Source organism: Cyprinus carpio, chromosome A25 (genome assembly GCF_018340385.1).
Source record: "Cyprinus carpio isolate SPL01 chromosome A25, ASM1834038v1, whole genome shotgun sequence".
In the NCBI taxonomy this organism is placed as follows: domain Eukaryota; kingdom Metazoa; phylum Chordata; class Actinopteri; order Cypriniformes; family Cyprinidae; genus Cyprinus; species Cyprinus carpio.
The window spans coordinates 19,813,799-19,831,040 of record NC_056596.1 but is presented as its reverse complement, the minus strand read 5'-3'; the positions used below and the strand labels follow the sequence as shown (position 1 = coordinate 19,831,040).

Below are 17,242 nucleotides of genomic sequence, written 5' to 3'. Positions count from 1 at the left end.
TGTTTCAGTGGAAGTTCTGAGACATTCTGATGACTAAAAAAAAAAAAAAAAAAAAAAAAAAAAAATTGAGTTGGAAAAAAACACAGTACGTTACTGACTCTTAAAACAGGAATTTAATTCCTTATCACAGACAAGCAGACACCGGCCTACTGTTGAGTGAGGACCTGTGGACTTAAAGGGATACTCCACCCCAAAATGAAAATTTTGTCATTAATCACTCACCAACATGTCATTCCAAACCCGTAAAAGCTTCGTTCGTCTTCGGAACACAATTTGAGATATTTTGGATGAAAACCGAAAGGCTTGTGACTGTCCCTTAGACTGCTAAGTAAATTAATTGTCAAGGTCCAGAAAAGTATGAAAGATATCACTGAGGGGAAGTTGTCTAATGGTTAGAGAGTTTGACTCCTAACCCTAAGGTTGTGGGTTCGAGTCTCGGGCCGGTAATACCACGACTGAGGTGTCCTTGAACAAGGCACCGAACCCCTAACTGGGCGCCGCAGCATAAATGATACCCACTGCTCCAGGTGTGTGTTCACGGTGTGTGTGTGTGTTCACTGCTGTGTGTGTGCACTTTGGATGGGTTAAATGCAGAGCACGAATTCTGAGTATGGGTCACCATACTTGGCTGTATGTCACTTCACTTTTTTTCAGAATAGTCCATCTGCCATCAGTGATTCAACCGTAATGTTATGAAGCAAGGGGAATACTTTTTGTACGCGAAGAAAATGAAAATAACGACTTTATTCAACAATCCTCTGTCTCTCCACATCACCGTAATGCCATTTTGGAGAATATGAGCTGAAGGCTGGCAGTGTACGCTCTTCTGTGTCAGACGCACTGCACGGATGTGCTGTTTTCGTTCAAAATAAAGCGTAGATATTTAATTATACGTAGAAAACATATCCTTGTTGTGTGGAAGACACAGAAGAGCATATGCTGCCTTTGTTCAGCTCATATTCTCCAAAATGGCGCTACAGTGATGCAGAGAGACACAGAGGAGATGAATTGTTGAATAAAGTCTTTTTTTCTTCTTTGCGTACAAAAAGTATTCTCCTCGCTTCATAACGTTATGGTTGAATCACTGATGACAGATGGAGTATTCTGACGATGTCTTTCATACTTTTCTGGACCTTGACAGTGTAAGTTACTTAGCAGTCAATGGGACAGTCACAAGGCTCCCGGTTTTCATCCAAAATATCTTAAATTGTGTTCCGAAGATGAACAAAGCTTTTACGTGATTTTGGGATGTAGTATCCCTTTAATATCACAAAGTGACAAGCAAAGTGTATATAAATGTCAATATTTTGGCATTCACCTAAGCCTGTGAATGATTTAAAACCTAAGACTGTATTTTGTTATCAGACAGTCTTCTGATCAATCTACTTCTGCTCTTCTCCTGCTAAACTTTGCACGTTTTAGGCAAAAATCTAGTCACTGCTCATGCATTTCCATGAACCTCACTCTTAGGACAACTCATAATCAATTCAAATTGAAGGAGGACATAGATTGGAAGACCTCAAGAAAAAACATCAATAAAAATCAGGATCCAAAGTCAAAAGAAAATAAATTATTAATTATAGATAAACTACCTTTCATGTTCTGTAGAGGTACTTTAGCCATACCCACAACAGCTGTGATGGAGAGACTCAAAGCAGCAGTTGCTCATCACGGAGCCCAGGGACTTTAATCACAGACAGTGGACCTCAGTTCACTGCATTAGAATTTGCAGATGTGTTAAAGACTGTAAAATGTGATCATGCATAAAGAGGTGATGTTAAGTACATCTTTATTACACCAGGACTGTCTCCAATCAAGATCATAACAATCTTAGCCAAAAAGCTGCAATTAGACTTACAAATGATGATGAGAACTCTGGAAACAGTCCCGCAGCCTCTATTTCTTCTCAGAAACAGGTTTAAATTGTCAAGTCAAGTCACCTTTATTTATATGGTCCTGTCCCGGTGGTCGTCTGAGACAAGGTCTTTACAGGGGATCTGTCTCTGGGGCTCTAGTCCTGGTCTCCGCTGTCTTTCAGGGCTGTAGAGGTCCTTTCTAGGTGCTGATCCACCATCTGGGCTGGATACATACTGGATCCGGGTGACTGCAGTGACCCTCTGACTTGGATACAGACTGGATCTGGTGGCTACGGTGACCTCGGAGAAATAAGAGAGAAACAGGAGATATTAGCGTAGATGCCATTCTTCTAACGATGTAGCAAGTACATCGGGTGTTATGGGAAGTGTTCCCGGTTCCGGTTGACCTAATTAATGCAGCCTAAAATACTTAGTGTGTTATGTGTAATATTAGTGTGTTATGTGTAAACCAGGTTAAAGAGATGGGTCTTTAATCTAGATTTAAACTGACAGAGTGTGTCTGCCTCCCGAACAATGTTAGGTAGGTTATTCCAGAGTTTAGGCGCTAAATAGGAAAAGGATCTGCTGCCCACAGTTGATTTTGATATTCTAGGTATACATCAGATTGCCAGAGTTTTGATTGCAACTATTGCGGATAGGAAGGAAACTTCTCATATCTCATCATATATGATTCATATTCCGAGGTTATTTGCATTTATTGTGTATTCCACTGCAAAGGTTCTTCTGCTAATGTCTTGTTATATCCAGAGCATCCCAAACACATGTCCGGTGAGTATGCTTGCCATACAAGAACTGGGATGTTTTCAGCTTCCAGGAATTGTGTACAGATCCTTGCAACATGGGGCCAAGCATTATCATGCTGCAACATTAGGTGATGGTCGTGGATGAATGGCAGAACAATGGGCCTCAAAATCTCGTCACAGTATCTCTGTGCATTCAAAATCCCATCAATAAAATGCACTTTTGTTCATTGTCCATAACATGCCTGCCCATACCATAACCCCACCGCCACCATGGGCCACTTGATCAACAACACTGACATCAGCAAACCGCTCACCCACACGACACCATACACGCTGTCTACCATCTGCCCTGTACAGTGAAAACCGGGATTCATCCGTGAAGAGAAAACCTCTCCAAAGTGCCAGACGCCATCGAATGTGAGCATTTGCCCACTCAGTTCGGTTACGACGACAAACTGCAGTCAGGTTGAGACCCCAATGAGGACGACGAGCATGCAGATGAGCTTCCCTGAGACGGTTTTTTAACAGTTTGTGCAGAAATTCTTTGTTTATGCAAACCGATTGTTGCAGCAGCTGTCCTGGTGGCTGGTCTCAGACGATCTTGGAGCTGAAGATGCTGGATGTGGAGGTCCTGGGCTGGTGTGGTTACACGTGGTCTGCAGTCATGAGGCCGGTTGGATGTACTGCCAAATTCTCTGAAACGCCTTTGGAGACAGTTTATGGTAGAGAAATGAACATTCAATTCACGGGCAACAGCTCTGGTGGACATTCCTGCAGTCAGCGTGCCAATTGCATTGTGCTGTGTGATAAAACTGCACATTTTAGAGTGCCCTTTTATTGTGGCCAGCCTAAGGCACACCTGTGCAATAATCATGCTGTCTAATCAGCATCTTGACATGTCACACCTGTGAGGTGGATGGATTAGCTCGGCAAAGGAGAAATGCTCACTAATACAGACTTAGGCCTTTTGTGTACATAGAAAAAGTCTTAGATCTTTGAGTTCAGCTCATGAAAAATGGGGGCAAAAACAAATGTGTTGTGTTTATAATTTTGTTCAGTGTAGTTGTTTTGGTGAAAGAGAAAGCTATGCGTATCCAATACATTGTATTCAGATGATCTGTAGCTCTTATTTTGTGTAGGACATGGTTCAGGAGTAGAACACGAACACAGATCAGCCTCAACCGACAAAAAGTGAAAGCCTTGATGCACTTACAACCCCATTTCCAAAAAAATTGTGATTTTGTAAATTGAAACCTGTTAAACAGGTGTAACTTTCAAACCCTGAGATGGCACTGCATGAGAAACCATCATGCTTCTGTGTTAAACATATCCACATGAAATTTAGGATTAGTCAAGTCACTTTTATTTGTATAGTGCTTTATACAATACTGGTTGTGTCAAAGCAGTTTTAGTATTAAACAGGAAAACTGATTGTCAATGACGCATGAAGACAATAACTTTAATAATTTTTCCAGCTAAAGTCAGTTCATTGATGATTCAGCGATGTCATCATCCAGTTCAGCTCTATTCCAATAGTGTCTGTGTAGTCAAGTGTCTCCAACTAAGAATGCCAAAGGAACCAGAATTCCATCGGTGACAGAAATGGAGAAAAAACCTTGGGAGAAACCAGACTCCGTCTTCAGGGATCTACAAGAAATGGGACCCAAATGCAACTGAGCAGACAAGAGTATTTTATTAACAAAACGTAGACTAGAACAGCAGGGGGAATGAGGGATGACCACTGAGACAGTCGGAGATAGCCACAGACTCTAGCACGGAGGAGGGTGCTCCAGAGGAAGGACCAGGCAGGAAGACAGGGAACCCGCAGCTTGAAGTGAAACTCAAATGTCGCACCAGTCTAGCTGCCAGGTTAGAACCAGAACCAGAGACTTGAGCTGCTTCCTGGCAGAAGGGGTCAGTGGCCAGTGAATCTGGGTTAGGGCAAGACAGGACAACACACGAAAACCAACAAGACGAGACTCTAGAAAACGACAAGACAGACAATCAAAATAAAAAGTGAACAAAGCAAAAGTAAAAAAATAACCAGAACTAGCCAAAGAAATAATCAAAGAGTAAAAACAAAAAGCCAAGATCCAAAAAGGAACTGGAGCCGCAAAAACAAGAGTAAATTAAAATCTAAATCAAAAAGAGAAATAAAACTAGATTAGAATGCACAAAATCAAAAAACAAGAACTAGACAAAACCAAAAAGTAAACAAGGATATAAAATAACTAGATAACAGGTCGGATTGTGCAGAGGACTCGTCTGGTTCTCGTGGTCTTGTGCTGATTTATCATCGAGAAGATGAGGTCTTCACAGGGGATCTGTCTCTGGGGCGCATCAATTACTTCAGAAAACCGTTATCATTTAACTGTCCATCGCTGCATTAGGAAATTTTCAACAACTTGAATCTCTGTTAGATAGAAAAGCATACAGTCCTGTACAGAGATGCTGTTGAGTTCTCTGGGCCTGAGCTCATCTCATGATATGAAAGACAGTATGTGCTGTGGACATATGAGTCCACGTTACAGCTTTTTTTTTAGGAAAAACAGACCGGGTTCTCTGTACCAAAGACGAAAAGGACCATCCAGACTTCTATTCTAGAAGAATGTCACCATATGAGGTTCATCAGTGCCACCGCATATGTGTGAAGGTACCGTTGAAGCTGAGGCGTGTGTTTGGATTGTACTAGACATATATATTTTCTCAGGAAGTCCATGGTTATTAGAGCAAGACAATGCCAGGCATCATAAAGACCAGATGTGATTATCACAGACTGAGTTCGAACCTATTGGCCTGCGCCATCAGTGTCAGGACAGAACTTTGTATTCATGTCATGACCACTCTTGCAGTGATTTAGCATGGAAACACACATGGCAATGTCCATGTGATTGGTCTTGGCAGAATAGATCTGCTACACTGCTGCTGCTCCGCCAGAGCAAGTACAGAGACTAGTTAACACTAGTTAGAAGGAGTACTATGTGTCGTTAACAAATAGATATACATTGCAAGTTAATGAGATAAGAACCCCAGCAACCACCTGAAGCAAAAATATCACACGGTCATTTGATTATTGTCATCGACGTAACTTTTATACACTTATTTGTACAGTGAAGCCATTAGGAGCAATAAAAAGAGACGCTGTGTGTATCTTAAATCAACTGCACGCTCACAGCCTTGGAAATAAATGAACGTGACACGAGGTTACACAGCTAAATATTGCAAATTTCATTTAAACCTGTTCTCATGTCCATTACTTGTTGGCAGTTCAATTCTATACGCTCGACTGCAGCTGTATTTACAGTTGAGAAAACGCTGCTGCCAATAAGCTTAGTACTTCTCTCCTGCATTTAGATGCAAGACTGTTAAACATGACACTATAAGCCCTATCCGCACGGGATTAGTATGACCTGGTGAACTCCAGTCTTTTGTAATAATTGCGGAGGTTGTCTGTGATCTTAATCTTGTGCGAATCGGCCATGTGAGTAATTTGTAAAGTTAAAATTCCCCCAAAAATTACCTACCATTTTTCACCGAACACCGAGTTCCTGTGATAATATTAGTCAGTAAATTCGAGTAAAATCAAAGGCTTCGAATATCCTGATCACACAAAGTCTCTAGATAATATTAATCCCTGGCGAATAGGGCTTTAGTTTAAAACCTTTGCTCATTTAGAAATTATTAGACAGACCAGGTAATATGCATTGATATGGAGTAAAAAGAGAATTTCTTAGAGGTTGATTTCAGGCGTTTTCTGAAGCTCGCTGCGAGTACTAGCCAAGTATTTGAATGTTGAGCAGCTCTTTGGTTACTGACGCCATGTGAGTAATGATGTGATTATATCAGACTGAGGTGGCACCTGTCAGCCTGCGCCATCTAGAGTTTCAGACAGAACTTAGCATTTAGTTGATTGTACATAAGATTTCTTTAGTTTTTGTTTGTTTGTTTGATTTAGATGAGTATGAATACTTAAAATAGTAAAAAAAAAAGTAAAAATAGTTTATAGCAAATAAAATAAATATGAATAAAAGTCCTAAAATTATAATTTATAATGCACGTAAGGTATTTTCACATTAACTGTACTATATATATTGCACTTTTATACTTTAATCTCTACATTGTTTTATCTGTATTATTCATCTTTATACATGTGACTATTTTATTTTAATATATTAAATGCACAAGTATTTATCAGACATCCTAAATGCAAGTTCCCACAACGTTCAAAGACTTGTTTTACATAAAAAACAGACTGAACATACTGCCCACTATTGTTTCATAAGAAGGTGCAACAGTACCGTGAGAGTGGGAGTTGCACACAGTCAGCAGATGGCTGCGGTGGAGTGCTACACAGAACTGTAACCATTCTTTCCAACCATAATTTTCAGATACTCAAGAAGCAAAGGAAATACTCATGAATATACTTTCACCTTACAGCTTGTGCCAGCTGTGTGAAATAATAAAAAAAAAGTTTTACTTTATTTTGCAAAATTTTGGATTTTGAACCCAAAATGATCAGTAAAGATGTTAGATTTTGCTGAATATTAAAGGAGACCAGCTCATAGAGCTGACCGAGATGCAGAACATGGTGGGATATCAGGTGCATTTGAGACTGTAATCCAGAAACGTCTGTGCCAAATTACTGCATCCTTTCATACTGATATTAGTGTCAGAAGTGTATGCAGCTAAGCACAATAACGGAAAGCAGAGTTTACCTGTTTACTCTGAGTAAGCTTGCCCAGCTAAAAGCTTTCTGGAATACCACACTGAGGAGTTTCAGACAGGTGATCAGTACACAAACAAGCATGTAAAAGAACAGAAAACAGCAAAAAATGACTCGGATTCAGTGCAGCAGAAGACATGAGTTTATTGGATTATTTGGCAGTCCAAACATAGTGTCCTAACATGATTTATTACTTAAGTTGACACACATCGTCTGCTATAAAGGTGCCTTAACATTGCCACATGATTTACTTTCACGCAGTATACTGAATGCTTCTCACTCCAAAATAACCAGAAAGTTCCATTCCATTTATTGTAGAAGTGCTGCAAATGATTGACCTAGGGCTTCAAAGTGTTTCTTAACAAATAAATAGCGTGTATAAGAGAAGCCCCATAACACCCGAGCGCATTCAGTCCCAACACTTCCTCTCTCTATTACAGACTCGCACGCTGAGGCTGCTCTAGGTTTGTGCGGAATTTTTCCAGAAAGCGTGAGGCAAGTTCGTCGTCCACTAGACGCCCGTCACTAGACAAAGTCACCGTCATTAGCTGCTGAGTGTGGAGAACAGGGCCATCTTGGTTCTGGGGGGCCAACCTCAGCTCAGCCCTGGTGCCGCCCACGGCTAAGATACAGGCTTGAGGAGGATTGATGACAGCACTGAACTCACTGATACCAAACATCCCCAGGTTAGAGATACTGAAACAAACAAACAAACCATTTGAGTGACTGATCAACAGGTCTAATACAGGGGTGTCCAAACCGGTTCCTGGAGGGCCCCTGTCCTGCAGAGTTTGGCCCTCCAGGAGCAGGATCGGACGAGCTGGATTACATCAAGCACGATCCATGAAAGCTGTCATGACACGAGAAATCTAATTTGCCTTGATCTTTTGACATATAAGAGGTCTTTGTACCATTAAACCATTCTGCAAGTCAAAACTTCCTTCTCATTCTAAACAAAGCACTCAAAAAACAGCTTGTTTGGATATTGGGGAACAGTGAGGGGGGCTTAAGACGGTTTTCTATGCAATTATGGGCGTTTACTGACAAGCCTTAGAGGACCCGCCCCTTAAGAGCCGATCACTGCAGACAACGCATAAAAAAGAACGAAAATAACATTATAAGAGAAACTCATGGAACATGTTAAAATAAAGCAATCCATGCCATAGGGATATGCCGGTATCAAAAAATGGAAGAATGTTAAAAATAAAAACAAAACCATGCCATAGGGATATGAAAATGGTATCAAATTTTTTTGTTGCAATTAATTTATATAATGTTTTAAAGCAATCACGGTATATGCGGTATTAAATTTTCCTGTTATTTGCATTAACAATTCACGGTATTGAAATTAAGTTTCAAAAAAATTGTCATAATACAGACCCATAGGTATCACTTTACAATAAGACCTCATTAGTTAACCTTAATTAATGCATTAACATTCACAATGAGCAATAGCTACATTTACTACAGAAGTTACTAATCTTTGTTAAAAAATACAAGTCTTAGCTCATGTTAGCTCATTAAATAACAAAGTTGCAACTTTTGATTTTAATGTGTTATTAAATATTGGAATACCTAAGATTAATGAATGTTCAGAAGAATTTTTCATTGGCAGTTTGTTAACTAAAGAAGCCCTAATGTAAAGTGTTAATGAACAATAAAGAATCAAAACACTTTCAAACAATATCTAGGGCATGTTGTAGTCCAGATTAAAATGGAAAAAAATTTATGGAAATATATAAATATTATTTTATATTATTTAAATGTTTAGAAAGTAGAGCAGCTGCTTTATTTATGGGATTTCCAGGGTAAAGGCTGCATTTTCTGCAGTTTAGCGCCATCTGCTGTCAGAGAGTGAATGTGCTTTCATTCAGCGCGTCTCTCACGTGTCCCCCCATGTGCTTCTTATGCGTGCTTGTTTACATCAGAGCTCACACGAGTCTTTAAAGCAGCATACAGCGGTTTTGTGCATTTTGACCAGTTGATGGGAAAAGTATTCTTAAAATGCATTCCAAATTCTGAATAATTTGTACTATATAATTATTCACGGTATTTAGAAGTGCCCATGATAACAATATCGCGCATATTAATTACTGTGATATATCGCATTACCGAATACCGGCACATGTCTACCATGCCATGACCCCTTTAAATATAGACTTAATAAAAAGGAAGCAAAAACAACATACAGAGAATTAAATAATTGAGTAATTGTTTGCCTTGACTACCAGCTGATGTTAACTCAAACATTATATTTATTTCTATTCCTATTTATTTCCTCCCTGTAAAGTCTCTGAATATTAAAGGAGTTGTGAAATGAGAAGTCAATTCAAGAGCAAGAGGTCACTGTACTGTAAAAACACACAGCAAATTTCTCTAAAACAGCTGTAAAACGTCAAAAAAAGCTTCTGTTTTCTAGTTCCTCCTTTTTCTTGTGTAATACAGTAGAGATGCTGCGCAGGCACAGAACAAGTGTCCATCATCACCTCTGACGCACCGGAGGCTCGTGCTAGTGACGGACAGAGACTACAACAGCATTATGACAGATTTATGTTTGCTTCTATTGTCCTCATTTGTAAATCTCTTTGGATAAAAGCGTCTGCTAATTGATTAGATGTAATGTAAATGTACGATGTTATAGGACTCCACTATAGCACTTTAAATAGAATATTCTGTACAGAATAACAGGTTTTGTGGTCTTGACACTGACTTCATTCACCCCAGTGGAAAGCATAATTACTGACTGAAGTTGACCCTTAACACATAACATTTTAATTTTGATTTGATGGGGTCTTTAGGAGAACTTTGTTGAAAAATCTGAATGTGACGAACCGTAACATCGCTATACTGAGGTTAAGGTTTAGGGTTAGTACCAATGAAATCTTTAGAGGCGGCTGCAGAACAGGGTTTGGGGAAAACATTTAAATAAATACATAAAAGAATCAATCTTGAAACCACCTCGTCCTGTGGTTTCAGTGATCAGATGAAAAAGTCTTCTGAAGCTGTCTTAGCGCTGACCGCTTCTGATCTAATTCCAGCTGACTCATGAAAATATCAGACTATTTCTGCTTCTCTAATGAACAGGCAGAGGAGAGTTGGGCCAGATGAGTTTCACTGAATATCTGAAGGTCACACAACTGTAGGCTTTAGATCACCTGGAATATTTTTCACCTTTATTGTGCTTTCGGTGTGATTTTTGTAAATTTGTACAATTCTTTGGAATAAAGTTATACAGATTTTACTACAAATAATAAAATGGTATTCACCTGAAAGATCCTCCCTGATACTCCTCTGGTAACAGTTTCCCGTCCCGAGCTTTCTTTGCCAAAGCCTGAAAGAGAGCATGTGACAACAGAACACCGCTCTTTCTTTAATATGCTAATGATGCAACACAGCAGTCATTAAATAACACCTCAGATCTCACATGCTTACATAATCATTATATGATGTTAAATAATGTTAAAGGACCTTTGCGGTAGCAGCGATCTCCTGCAGCCCTTTGCTAGCAGCATCTTTGATGATGGGGGTTATGAGGCCCCGTGGTGTTGCCACGGCGATGGAGATGTGGATGTAGTCAAGAGCCTGCGGCCCGTCACCGGACCACATCACATTCACCTCCGGCATCTCCTGCAGGACACAAGCATTTTACAAAACTCAAGCAGGCAACAAACACAGGGAATGGACTACTGTGAGCAAGATGATCACGGGATTTGGGGTGAAACCGCATCCCTTTTAACACTAACAGTGGCCAGTGAATGAATGACATCACAGTCTAATTTCACACAAAGAATGGAAATGAACCCCACAGTGAATGAATGATCTGAGACAGTCCTGTCAGTCATGACTTACTCTGAGAGAGACGGCAGCCGCTTTGATGATGAAGTCATTGACTGACACCTTGATGTCCTCTAAACACACAAACACACAAAACTGATGTTAGCACACGGCTGAGATGCTTTACATTCACTTTGTTCAAATCTAATGAATCTGAGGTTAATCATCGGTGGGTCTCTGTGCATCAAACGTGTGCTAATGTTTTCACACACTAATCATGTTTCATCACTCAGTTTGATCAGTGCAGTCAAAAGACAAAGTCTGTGTAAACATACCTTTACAAAAAAAAAAAACATTTTTAAACGGAATTGGAACTGGAATTGTTTTTTTTACTGGCATTCTGGGTTTTTGTTGAACGGAGATCGATGGGAAGAAAGGTGGGGCGGCCTGATCAGACAGATTAAAGCACAGGCAGTCTAATACTAATCATCTGTCATGCTGTTCTGTGTGGATTATAACTTTCTAGCGTGATGTAAATGAAGGTGTCCCACCCGTGGCCAGCTGTTTCCGGAGCTTCATGACGGGCCCAAGGTCACAGTCGACCGAAGCATACGCATGAGGTATGGTGGTCTTGGACTGTGTCAGTCTCTGTGCAATGACTCTCCTCACATTAGAAGCCGGGATCTCCGTGAACGTGCCCTGAAACATAACGCATCCCAAGAGTCATCACTGCAGCGACTCCTCATATTTTAAGCACAGTTTGTTTAGAATAAACTCTCCAAGGCCTGAGGCCACAGCCTCTGCACAATACTTATTGAAAGATTTTATTTTACAGAAAAGTTTAACGCTACACCATTCGCTGTGTGCTTTAAAAATGTTTTTTTTTTTTTTCATTCCAGTATGACAATATAAAATGTAACAAAGCATCCGCTCACTGGCATTCCTGGTTTTCCGGGCACAGACAGGGGTGGGAAGGTGGGGCGGCCGGTGCTCGGGGCGATGGGTGGAGACACGGTGACCGGGGCAGGAGAAGTGACCGCAGCTGCTGGAGGAGCTGGACGCCTTTCATCCCTCTGATTCAACAGCTTCAGAGCATCCCTGAGAAACAAATTCAATCAGGCACAGAAATCAAGAACAGGACAGCTGATTACTGATCGCTTTCATTTAGACGTGAGATATACAGGAGTTTCAAAAGTAAATTCACCAGGGCTGCAACTAGTGACTACTCTGATAATCTAGCTAACACTGCTTTGATTAGCCGGACAAAAAAGGCTAATTTTATTTATTATATCTCACTACAAAAAGAAGCCACACTGGCATCTTAACAAGTGTTCTCCTGCATACAGTGTGCAAATTGAAGTCAATAAATCAAATATAAGTGTACATTATATAATATGTGCAAAAAAGGGTTATATAAACATTGCGATTTGAATCGCAGGTATCTTTTCACACAAAAAACCCCAAAACAAAACAAAAACAGCAGGACAGTGTAAAATCACAGAATTATAATAACTGATAGTAAAGAAGCGTTAATGTAAGAGTGATCAGCAGGAACACACACGATCAGCGTAACAGCGTTCCTGTTAGTGAAACGTCTTTTATTAGCGCTCTATCCTGTCATCAGCGCCTCTGCTCTAGACCAATCACAGCTCAAGGTTTTACTCTTCACATGCACAGCGCTGCACTGCTCCAGGCACAGTGTTGTCCTCGCAGGAACAAGATTCCCTCTGAGCTACAGTTCAGTCAAATCAGTAGGAATCATTTAACATCAAGACTTTGAATTCAATGAAAAATATTTTTGAATGTAAGCCTTGGACAGAGACTGAAGGAGCGAACGCTTCAGTAATCAGTACGAGATCATCTACATTAAAGTCAGATCAGGGAAAACTCTGTAAGCCCAGTGTGATTGTAGAACCGTTAGCACTCTGTGATCTGTTTAGCCTTTCGGTGTTTTTAAGTATCAGAGATTTGGTAAACAGGGTCATAAATATCTATTTAAAATATATTTGGCACAGTAAACCTAGGCTGATGATACAGGCTAACAGACCAATCAAATTTTCATGAAGAAAATTTATATATTTAATAATAATAATGATGATTATGATGATGGTGATATCAGCCCTATAATATAACCGCATCTCTGGATAATCTAATAGAAATGCATATCGTGTCCTTATTCTCACAGCTGAACTGTCATCCTCACATCTTCAGTGGATTCGAGGTATTATTAATAGATGTCAGTTTCTTTGTTTCTATGGACACCCAGGAGGAGGAGGCTGCATTGCCATGGTAACGTGTGTTAGTAATGAGCCTGCTCTGTGTGTGTGTGTGTGTGTGTGTGTGTGTGTGTGTGTGTGTGTGTGTGTGTGTGTGTGTGTGTGTGTGTCTAACACCCTCCGTTTTGAAAAAGATTGCTAACCTAAAAATAGATTTACTGGAACACTGTTTATGAACATCTACAAGATTGTGCACACACATATACTGTATATACACACATATACATACATACATACTATATATATATATACATATATATAATATATATATATATATATATATATATATATATATACATACACACACACACTGTATACACTGTGTATATATACTGTGTGTGTGTGTGTATATATATATATACTAGGGATATGCTGGTATCAAATTTTCCTGTTGTGATTATTGCTCATGCTATTATCACGGTATTGGGATTTAGTTTCAAAAAGGGATCATAATACAGTATAACAGGTTTAATAACCTTTTTATAACAAAAATAACTGAACATTTAAATACAATAAAGCAAAACAGAAAAATATATAAAGTTAAAAGTTTTACACAGATCAATGTGCAAGAACTATAAAGACCTATAGGTATCACTTTACAATAAGACCTCATTAGTTAACCTTTAACATTCACAATGAGCAATAGCTACATTTGGACAGAAGTTATTAATCTTTGTTAAAAAAAATACAAGTCTTAGTTCATGTTAGCTCATTAAATAACAAAGTTGCAACTTTCGATTTTAACAATGTGTTATTAAATATTGGAATATCTAAGATTAATGAATGTTCAGAAGATTTTTCATTGGTAGTTTATGTTAACTAGTAGTTTAATGAATTCACTTATGTTAACTAAAGAAGCCCTAATGTAGAGTGTGAATTAACAATAAAGAATCAAAACTCTAGGGCATGTTGTAATCCAGATTAAAATAATAAAAAAAAAAAGTTTGAAAATAAATAGCCTATTAAGTCTAAATATTTAAGTATTTGGTGCTGTGATGAACACCACTGCAAATCCACAACTCTGAATGCCTATTTAAATATGTTTTAGAAAGTAGTGCAGATGCTTTATTTATGGGGTTTCCAGAGTAAAGGCTGCTTTTTCCTGCAGTTTAGCGCCATCTGCTGTCAGAGAGTGAATGTGCTTTCATTCAGCGCGTCTCTCACGTGTTCCTCCACGTGCTTCTCATGCTTGTTTACATCAGAGCACACACGTGTCTTTCAAGCAGCATACAGCGGTGTTGTGTATTTTGACCAGCTGATGGGAATAGTATTCTTAACATGCATTCCAAATTCTGAATAATTTTTAATATATAATTATTCACTGTATTTAGAAGTGCCCATGATAACAATATCGTGCATATTAATTACCGTTATATATCGCATTACCGAATATGGCACGTCTAATATACACACACACACATATATATATATATATATATATATATATATATATATATATATATATATATATAGAGAGAGAGAGAGAGAGAGAGAGAGAGAGAGAGAGAGCAGAAAAGTTCACAGTGCTTAAATTTTGATCTGTGCATGTCATTGTATGAGAATGTAGGGAAACACTCACAGATGCAATATGAAACCTGTGTGTGTGCATGTGTGTGTGTGTGTGTGTGTGTGTGACTCACTCTTTAGTGATGAGGCCACGTGGACCTGTAGCTTTTGCCAGATGAGGATCCAAACCATGAGTGTCCAAAATGTGTCTTGCTGCTGGACTCAAGCGTAATCTGTCCAAAATCACATATGAACACACAGATATCAGTGCCACACACAATACAAAGCAAATCAATGCCTGCACTGTCGTTTAAGACCAGGAAGATCTCACATTCATTCAGTAAGCGTTGGAGGCACCTGGCGAGCCTCTGGGTGAACGAGCATTCATTTAGCTTGTTTCTGATCATTTTGTGATTGACAAGCCACATGATGTTTGTGTATGACCAAGTGTTTCTCTGAGCTTCATGACTGAATCATAAAAGCGGTGACAAGAGTCTGTTTAACACACATGCACACATAATGAGTATACCCTCCAGACAGTTACCAAATAAAAACAAAACTAGCCTTCACTTCAGCTTTCATTTTGTGCGGACTGATTTTTGCTAAGAACAGAGCAGGAGGAATGGCAGGCAAGTGTCTCAGACCTGGCCAAAGCTGAGAAGAGAGACATCTCATCTCATCTCATCCCAGACTGCAGCAGCTGCTTCCTGTGTGGAGGACAGCCGTGTGTTTCAGCTGCTGCAGCCAGGGCACAGGACATGCTTTAGCCTTCTTAAAGCCCACATCAACAGAATGAAGTCTTCTAGAAGTCCACACTCTTCTCATGAGACAAAGACGATCATTCTGCATCAAAGCATCCAAATTTAAAATACATTCACACATGTAATACAAGAGCTTGTCTCCCTCTGCGTGTTCTTTGGCATGTTCTCAACATAAGGTGGAAAGTATTTCACGTGTCATGTGAACTGTGCACTAGAATGTTGCAGTTTGTTGAACTGAATCAAGGCTGTACTCACTTTTGCAAACCTTCATTTAAGCAAAATTACCTTTTTTTTTTTTTAAGCATGTTTAATAAATAGCAATTTTGTCTTAAACCCCCTTCTATGTAAAGTGCTTAGAGTGCCCAGAAAAGCGCTATATAAATGTAAGGAAAAAACAACAACATCTGTTTGCAGATACTGACTGTTTGGGTGCTGAAGGTGTCGTGGTCAGAGGAGGGGCGGGGCCAGCAGCAGTGGGCGGGGCTGCAGTGGGTGTTATGGGCTCAGGCGCTGGAATCTCCACCTGCTTCCAGTCTTCACCTTCACTGACCATCAGTGCTATGAGAGTTCCCAAACGCACACCCCGACTGCCCTCCTGCACCTGAGACAGACACAGGAATGAGCTTCTTCTTATTGGGTCAGCTGCAGATAATTGCCACATTAATATGCAAATTGTGTCATTTTAAAACAGAGGTGTGTGATCATATCTGTGCCCACTCGCATGGTGGTCTCCAAACAGGTTTCCCTAACATCAAATCATTAATGGTGACAGTATTTTTGTGGGAGTTAAGCAAAGCATTGAGATTTAAAAAAAAAAAAAATATTTGGTTTTATTTCCATACATACATTTGTTTATCTGTCTCAGATCTCACACTCTCTACTGTCACAGATTCATATAAAATGTCAAAGTTTCATATCGATTCAATATCTCTCTGTCATAAACACACTTACGAGTATCTTAGCAAGGATTCCATCCTCACTGGACTCCAGGACCACCACAGCTTTATCAGTCTCAATCTCACAGAGAGTGTCTCCAGCAGCCACTTCATCACCTGCTCACACACACACACACACACACACACACACACACACACACACAAAAAAAAAAAAACACAAACACAAAAACAAAAACAACATCAAAACGCACACACACATTTATATATATATATATATATATATACACATATAGGTTTTCATGCAAAATAGTTTGTTTTAAAATTCAGATTTTATTTACAAATTAACCTGACAATCCATGTCATCCCAGCATAACACAGAATTAGTAAAGAGACTCTTTTTGCTAAAAGTCATGTGCTTTTCCAAATACTCACACTTGCAATCTTTGCCACTTGAGTGTGTTTTTTTTTTTTTATGGTAATGTGTAATTTTGTGCAAAGATGAATATTTTTATTTTGTACAACATGTGCAGCTGCTTTTATCACTGAATTACAAGCAGCACAATTACTAAATTGTGTCGTCTGTTATAGGGACTACTGAACAGACATTTAGAAGTTAAATTTAAATTGCAAAGTATTGAAAATCAAAATACAGCTCTGTAAACGCTTGCACTTTTACAACACTATAA

The 17,242-nt window shown here is 39.3% G+C and overlaps 1 protein-coding gene across 2 annotated transcripts in view; it reads right to left on the bottom strand.

Moving 5' to 3' along the window:
• Window positions 1–7,462: 7,462 nt before the first annotated feature.
• pdhx (pyruvate dehydrogenase complex component X) overlaps window positions 7,463–17,242 on the bottom strand; it is a 14,752-nt gene continuing 4,972 nt past the window's right edge. For both annotated transcript variants that reach the window (XM_042715836.1, XM_042715835.1), the window contains exons 3-11: window positions 16,612–16,712; window positions 16,083–16,261; window positions 15,034–15,132; window positions 12,053–12,215; window positions 11,669–11,816; window positions 11,193–11,251; window positions 10,812–10,970; window positions 10,610–10,674; window positions 7,463–8,039 (exon numbers count right to left, since the gene is read on the bottom strand). In XM_042715836.1, the coding sequence (XP_042571770.1) occupies window positions 7,778–8,039; window positions 10,610–10,674; window positions 10,812–10,970; window positions 11,193–11,251; window positions 11,669–11,816; window positions 12,053–12,215; window positions 15,034–15,132; window positions 16,083–16,261; window positions 16,612–16,712 (1,235 nt within the window). In that variant the 3' untranslated portion in view covers window positions 7,463–7,777. The remainder of the gene's footprint in view (window positions 8,040–10,609; window positions 10,675–10,811; window positions 10,971–11,192; window positions 11,252–11,668; window positions 11,817–12,052; window positions 12,216–15,033; window positions 15,133–16,082; window positions 16,262–16,611; window positions 16,713–17,242) is intronic.